Source organism: Protopterus annectens, chromosome 4.part0 (genome assembly GCF_019279795.1).
Source record: "Protopterus annectens isolate FY-2018-M chromosome 4.part0, PAN1.0, whole genome shotgun sequence".
NCBI classification, from domain to species: domain Eukaryota; kingdom Metazoa; phylum Chordata; order Ceratodontiformes; family Protopteridae; genus Protopterus; species Protopterus annectens.
In genome coordinates this window covers 521,413,361-521,420,695 of record NC_056733.1, presented here as the reverse complement: position 1 = coordinate 521,420,695, position 7,335 = coordinate 521,413,361, and the positions used below count along the sequence as shown (strand labels likewise).

The 7,335-nt window shown below is 36.8% G+C and overlaps 1 protein-coding gene and 1 long non-coding RNA gene across 2 annotated transcripts in view; both read right to left on the bottom strand.

Moving 5' to 3' along the window:
- The window catches only part of LOC122800266 (gastrula zinc finger protein XlCGF26.1-like), a 31,607-nt gene extending 30,108 nt beyond the window's left edge, over window positions 1–1,499 (bottom strand). The window contains exons 1-2 of the mRNA XM_044069755.1: window positions 1,421–1,499; window positions 1–68 (exon numbers count right to left, since the gene is read on the bottom strand). The exon at window positions 1–68 is cut by the window's left edge and continues 55 nt beyond it. Coding sequence (XP_043925690.1) covers window positions 1–68; window positions 1,421–1,499 — 147 coding nt within the window. The remainder of the gene's footprint in view (window positions 69–1,420) is intronic.
- A 928-nt stretch (window positions 1,500–2,427) lies between these two features.
- LOC122800129 overlaps window positions 2,428–7,335 on the bottom strand; it is a 61,054-nt gene continuing 56,146 nt past the window's right edge. The window contains exon 3 of the long non-coding RNA XR_006364537.1: window positions 2,428–2,811. This is a non-coding gene — a long non-coding RNA (uncharacterized LOC122800129). The remainder of the gene's footprint in view (window positions 2,812–7,335) is intronic.

Sequence of the window (7,335 nt, the reverse complement as noted above, 5' to 3'; positions counted from 1 at the left end):
CACATTAAAGGGAAGTTCATTAGGCTTTTCAATTAGCAGCAATAGCTGTTTCACTGGAATATTATATCCTGAGTAATAAAAAAAAAGCATGGATGAAAATACACCCCATGAAATCATTCTGGTTATGTCAGTAACAACTTAACTAGACAAATATGATGGCTAATGGTAAAATCACAGATACAAACCAGAAGTTCAGATGAAACATGTTCATTTACTTGAGAAACTATATCACTTTGAATTAAAAGCCATTTTCAAAAATGCTGCATCAGTAAAAGTGGTTTGCAATCATAATGCAGCAGTATCACTGAAATTAAAGCATCAACAGGATATAAACACCTCATGAACAAATTTTATTCATAGAAGTAATCTTCATAAATTAAAATAGCCTAAAAAAGTCCCATGTGGTATTCAGAAATGAAGCATTACATCTTGGTGAGGGCTATGGGTTAGTATTAATCCTATGGCTGACTCAAGCAGGGTGGCCTATTGTTATTAAGAGTACTGCTGCACCCAGCAACTTGTTATTGTACTTAAAATGGGGGTATATGAGCTGCTCAGACGGTTGATACATACTGTAGCTGGTTAGGTGATTTAAATGTATAAATCAATCAATCAATCAATCAATCATTGCTGTATGAAGACCATTGCATCTGCAGCATGGCTGTATGTTCTTTGCACTGTGTGTGTGGATAAACTAAGTGGCTCACCAGAAAGTACAATTCAAAATTAAACCAAACATCTAGCTCAATAAAAAGATTTTTTTTTTAATTAGGCTTGGGCATAAATACGCTGAGCTAAGTTGTGAACTATTCATGCCTACTCACATTTTTCACTTTTGTTTTCTTTTACAATCTGATGACTACATTCTTTTACTCTTAACCCTTTCAACCACTAGCAAGATTTTCTGAATTACACCCAGTCTTTCAAATTCAAGTTTTAAAATACTGCTTTCATGTGTGACCAAACAGACTGTCTGATTCCAGAAATGCTGTCAAGAGAAATGTAAGCAAGTCCGAAAATGAACTGCCCATTCCTATTGTAATTCCAGGACTTGTAAGTACAAGCCCTGGAACTACAAAAAATATTTTATATATATATATATATATATATATATATATATATATATATATATACATATACACACACACACACACACACACACATATATATATATATATATATATATATATATATATATATATATATATATATATACAGCAGAACAACAAATGTTAAACATCACAGTTCTCTGAAGTTGTTATTTTGCATGGGGCAAGGCCCTTCTACACACCTCTAATGGTGGGTGCAAGCCCTGCCCCACTCTCAAACTATACATATACTAACTCTGAGATAGCCATACCTTAGGAAAAAGGGAAAACTCCAATATACTTCTCTCTTGGCTTTTTCTGTTTTCCTTTACCAGGATTTGGAGTAATGAGTCTTCGAATATCAGTTAACACACTTTGATCAATGAACCAGTGATTCCCAGAACATTCCATCTCTCTGTCAGGAGGTAATTAAGTTCACTGCCCTTTTTCTAGATGGTGTGATGATTTTGGACTGATACAATGACCCTGTAACTGCTGAAGCCATGTCCTTATGAAATGGAAGTATACAAGCTGGTGCCTAACTGTATATGCATCTGTTTATTAGTATTCCCTTTTTGGAGACTGGTCACAGTGAAAACTGTATGACTGTGTCAGCTGCCACTGCCCATTACCAGACAGACAATGTGCCCTTCACTAATATTTATCCTCTTCAGTTTTAGTAGTGGTGCTGGTGAAGTAAGCCATGCCATCACTCATGTGCTCTGACGTCCTACATTCCAGATATCTGATGAACATTTTTAGGAAGTTAATTTGGAGTATTTCTATTGCTCAGTTTGGTGTTTTCCAGTCCACACAGATCCTTTTTCGTGGTACCTCATCTTTTACAACTTTAATATTTGTACCTTTCTATATAAACAATACTCAGAATATGAAAAAGTACTGGATTTCTGTGTTAGTGCTGTAGTAGAAGTGGATCTTACCAATTCTTTTTTTCAGAATGTTTCATTTTTATTCAGTGGTGAATGTTTTTCCCTTGAATGGGGTTCTAGTTCCATATATTGTACTGTCTACAGTCAGCTGCTGAACTGTACGTCTAGTAACAAGGACTGAACATTTACAAATAATTCAGGAATGTGAACAGCCTAATCTAACCTTAAATAAAAGTGATCTTACATACTTTCAGGAGTCCTTTTTTACAGTTACCTTATTATCTCACAGGCACTCTGGAATGTTGTAGTCTTAACTTTGCATACAGGAATAATGGTTAAATAATGGTTACTTTCCAAATCTTTTGACAAAATGAAGTTATACATTTACAGTACAAAAATGTTCAGTTCACTAGAGCCATGCATGCTATTAAAGAAGTAGAAACAGAAAACATGCTCAACACAAACTTTAATTCACATTGATAACATTCATTAGATTCCAGATCTCACATTAGATTTTATAAGTTACAATATACACAGGGCTGAATTTATAAACATTTGCCGTATTGAGCTAAGCGAGTTTACGTGAAGAGTGGCCACAGTGTACCACCAACCTGTACAATCTGAGATGGTAATATGTTCTGGGTATATATAAGCATGCAGACTGTCTCCATAGTCTGAGTAGGAGAGGTGAGGGTCACACTCCCTGTGTCCATCACACACACACTGCATTTCCTGACTGCGCCATCTCATCCCCACCATCATCATCACAGGCTAATGAACTTCCAACATCTGAAAGGGTACTTCCACAGTGCTTGTGCCATTCAAAGTTTCACCTGTGACCATACCAAAAGAAAACATATCCAGTGTAAGTATGACTCGGTACCAAAACGACACATTCAACTAATATCAGTACAAGTATAAACATATATGATATTAAGGTATAACCGTGCCAATACCTGTGAAGATGGAAGCTGCACCTGGATGCCAGATGTAAGTATATGTCACAAGTGAGATAGGTATTTTATACACTGGACTAACAGATGCAAATATGGACAGATAGTGATAGTAGGACTAGTAAATTTCTTTGGTATCAACTGTGGAAATGCTGTGTGGCTTATCCATCTCTGCTCCAACATCTGCACCACACTGTGGAACTTTGTGGAGGTGGTTCTGCTGCTAAGTGAAACCAAAAATTTCTCCATCTTTGTAAGGGGTTGTGCTGCACATGGCGTACTGTCTTTCACTTTCTGTTACCATGCCACTGCCTGTGCTCTGTGGGTGGCAGCATGGATCACATTGGTTGTTTGGCAGAGGACCATGTCATAATTTTTATCACAGCTACCCACGGCATTTACAGTGGTGACAAATTCATGCCAGGCAATATCACAGAAGGGATGGTTGCCCACAGGGAGAAACAAAGAGCCATCTACCTTGTAGAAGGATGGCCTTGAGTATCACCTCATTTTCTGCTTCTGTAAACTTGGACTTGTGGGTTAATGTAGATTTCTGTGCTAATTTCTTCTGCATATCTCTCTCGGTATGGAAAACACACTGACATTAACAGCTGTGACTACAAATGGGTGTTACAAATCCCAACAGACACACTATAATAATACTCCAGCAAACGTAAATTAGTAGGGCCTGAGAATCCACTATGTGCATCTAAAAACAATACTGTACCTGAATGTCAGCCATCCATTGTGTCCTAAGCACAATCCCCCCTTCCACCATAAAAATACAAGCATGACTTTAAGTTAACAAGCAAGCAACTTAACAAGCACAATTATCATTTGCCACAACCTTGATAGAAATGTCTTAAACTGTAATCACATATGTGTAAGGTACACAACATTGCAATGCTGTATTACACACTTTTAATGTCGATGCACCCCACAGTAATGTGACTGCATTCCCCTATAGCCAGTACAGTTGCTATGTACCCCATCAGACAGCATTGGCCAATGCAAGTAGATACATTGAGAAAGACTGAACCACATTTCTAGACCTTACAGTAAATAGCACACATAAACCTATTTACTTACACACATAACTAGCTCTTAAAAGAACAACATACCTTATTGATGGAGACACTGGTACTATATGACAACAGGTACCAGAAGTAGGACACCACTGTATTAAAAAAAAGCTTCCATCTTCTTCAGTTTGATTGTAAACTGTGGCTCTAGTTGCTCTTTTATCATGTAGATTACCCCCATTGGGTGCAGTGAGTATGCTAATTAGGGTTTATCTCATTATTTTTTTCTGAATTACTCAATTTGCATGATGAGTAAACCTGGTAAACATTGTGTTGAGTTCTACACAATGCAGTGCATGTGCCTGAGCACTTGCAGTGACACTGCACATACGGGGGAAGCCCATATTTTAGGGACTGGGAAACTGTCTTCCTCGTACCTCTCTAGTGTACCTCATTATGAGTAATGATCCAAATGTAAGTTTTAATGAACCATGTTCCTTGCATTTTCACAATGAAATGTCTGACATAAATTAAAGTCTTAGCAATTTTTTAAATGATATTCATGGTAAATTACACTGAATAATATGAATTCATTAAAATAACATTTTATAACTTTATTATGACATGACATGTTAACCTTGTAGTGATCTTAAAAATTACAGTTGTTGGTAAGCTGACAGTAAGTGTTCCACATGTTGCCCATTTGTTCAAACTTATGGGAGTTTGTTTACCATAGTCTACAGTTTGAAGGTTGAGACAAGTGGACATGTTATCTTTAACCATCTGAAGATGGAGTTAACATTGAACATTTACTCTCTACAGTAAACACAGGGATGGAAGGTATTCAAGTTTCACACCTTATAGTGTCATTAGAACTATAATAATAATATTACAGTGTCTGTATTTTATTACTTGGCTATCTATCGTGCAAACAAGTTGCCCATTGGTGCTCATTGTTGCACTAAGGCTGAAACATGTAGAAATCATCTGGGCATCAATTTCCTATGATCTTTTAGAGGGTGAGACAATTCTGGCTAAAGAAGGTGAGGGTAGTGCTCCTTTCAGCGCATGGTGGTAGTATGGAGCAGAGTACAAGATTTTTCTGAATATCCTCCATAAGCACTACTAGCAGATGTTCCTGCAGGATGGCTATTTCGTGATTTCAGTACAAGGCTGATCCTTGGAATAGTTTGGCCAAAGCTGTTATCTGTGCTACTGGCATCCCATGCAAGGAGGAACAGTGCTATTACCACTATAGTGACTTAAGTCACTGCAAGTCCTTGATGGCAGACTGAATTTTTAGCATAGTCACCCCCTCAGTACTTCAAGTATGTCATATTATAGCTAAACACATAGCCTCCCAATACATACCACCATCAAATATGCCATTAAGGCCTTTTTATATCTCCATCCTCTAAAGAAATTGAAAGAAACAGGGACAAAGATAGAGACAGAGTAGGGAACTTGAGAGAATGCGAAGGTAAATACAGTTTCTGATGTATCTGTTTGCATACTGTCAGGTAGCAATTAAAAGTATTGTAAACTGCATTTATAGAGGTGGAGAACATATGTCAGCACTGTCTTTCTTAACTGGAATTAGTATAACTATGTGAAGTTAGACTTTTAATTCTGCATGTTATCTCCTGTAAAGCTGGAGAAGTAGCTCAACATGTTAAGTCTATATGCTCTGAGATTGTTAGGATGTTTGTGAGTTCAGTCCCCCCCCATTCATTTTCAGTGCACTGAGTGCAGAGTTCTAATCCCCTGAGGGTGGAACATTTTTATACAATACTATTTTTTTCAGCAAACAGCTGGCTAATGCTCTGGTTTAGGGGATACAAATACGCTCAAGTATATTTCTCCTTCATTCCTATTCTATGTAGCATTACCCAGTTATGTTTTAACATCTCCTTCTTTATGTTGGATGCTGCAGTATAGCTTGCTAATTTTCTGTCTTGGAGAATGTTAGTGACATAGGAATGGTTTCAAAGCCATGCAGATGTGACCATCTTATCTTACTGATTATGTATTCCCTTCTCCAAAATTAAAACATGCCTCTCATCACTGAGTACATTCTGTCATGGAGTTTGACACTGTCAATCCAAACTGTCAGTATGCAGTCACCCAGCCCTGTTGAGTTAAAAAGTTAATAAATATGCTATTAACACAACTTTATCCATCTCCACCTCAATCCTTCACTCTCCTGATGTGCTATCCATTGTATTCTACCTCATTTAATCTCCCTTTTTTAAACAAGAAATATCTTTATTAAATTATCACTTATGACATAGGCGGTCACACATTTATATAAATGAAAAGAAACCATACTGACATATTTTGGTTGCAAACATTATAGATCACATGTAATCTATCCAGTTATTGTCAGTCAAACATTATATAGCTCATTCATATCCTGCCTTTTATTAAACGTCATTCTGCCTCCAAAATGTTATTCTGCATGTATTGTTCCCACAATTCCCCATTTTTTTCTATGTAATTTGCTCCTACCCTTTTCTAAAGATCCCATTTCTTGTTGTTGTATCTCTGTTACTATATTCACTACTTCTAGTACAATTGGTTTACACTTTGATTTCCATTTTCTAGTGATTCCTTGTTTGCAATTACCATAATTAGACTCAGCAAGGCCTTACTATATCTAGACAAGTCTGATTCTATATCATAGCTCAAAAAAATAATTTCCTTAGTTATACCAATTTGCTCACAAAGTATTTCTGATAAAGTAGTCTACAGGGAATTTTTAAAGTCTGACAAATCATTACACTCCCAAAAAATATGTTCCCAATTACCTATTTCTTCCTCATCACACCTCTAACATTTACTATGTGAAGAAAAATTCTTTGGAGTCTACATGGGGTATATAAAAACCTGTGTAAACACTTCCAATCAAAGATCCTAAATCTTCTTCATTTTGTTGCATAGCTGGGAGGCATACATATACCCCCCCATTGTTTCTTTGTGAATGTGTTTATCCAGTCTCTCTTCCCAATCTTTTCTGACCTCCTCTGATTGATTCTCATAGCTATTGTGCAGTATTTTATATGCCCTACTAATTATCCCCCTTTTTAACAGCAGCTTCTGTTCTAGAATCTACTAAAAACTCTACCAATGTTTCTTTTGCTTAGGATCCCCATATTTCTTTCTCTTTGCCTATACTCTGATATCAGTCTTTGATAGGGAAGGCAGTATCTAGTCTGCAGTCCAAATAAAAATTCTTGGCCTCTTCCCATTCTATTACCTTTTCCTCTCTAATTATTTCCTCCCAATACTTTGGTTCCTTTACTAGTTTTCTCAGTAAATTTCACCCCCCTCTTGCTTATTGTCTGTATCCCTAATTGCAGACATCCCCATTGGCAGAATCTCC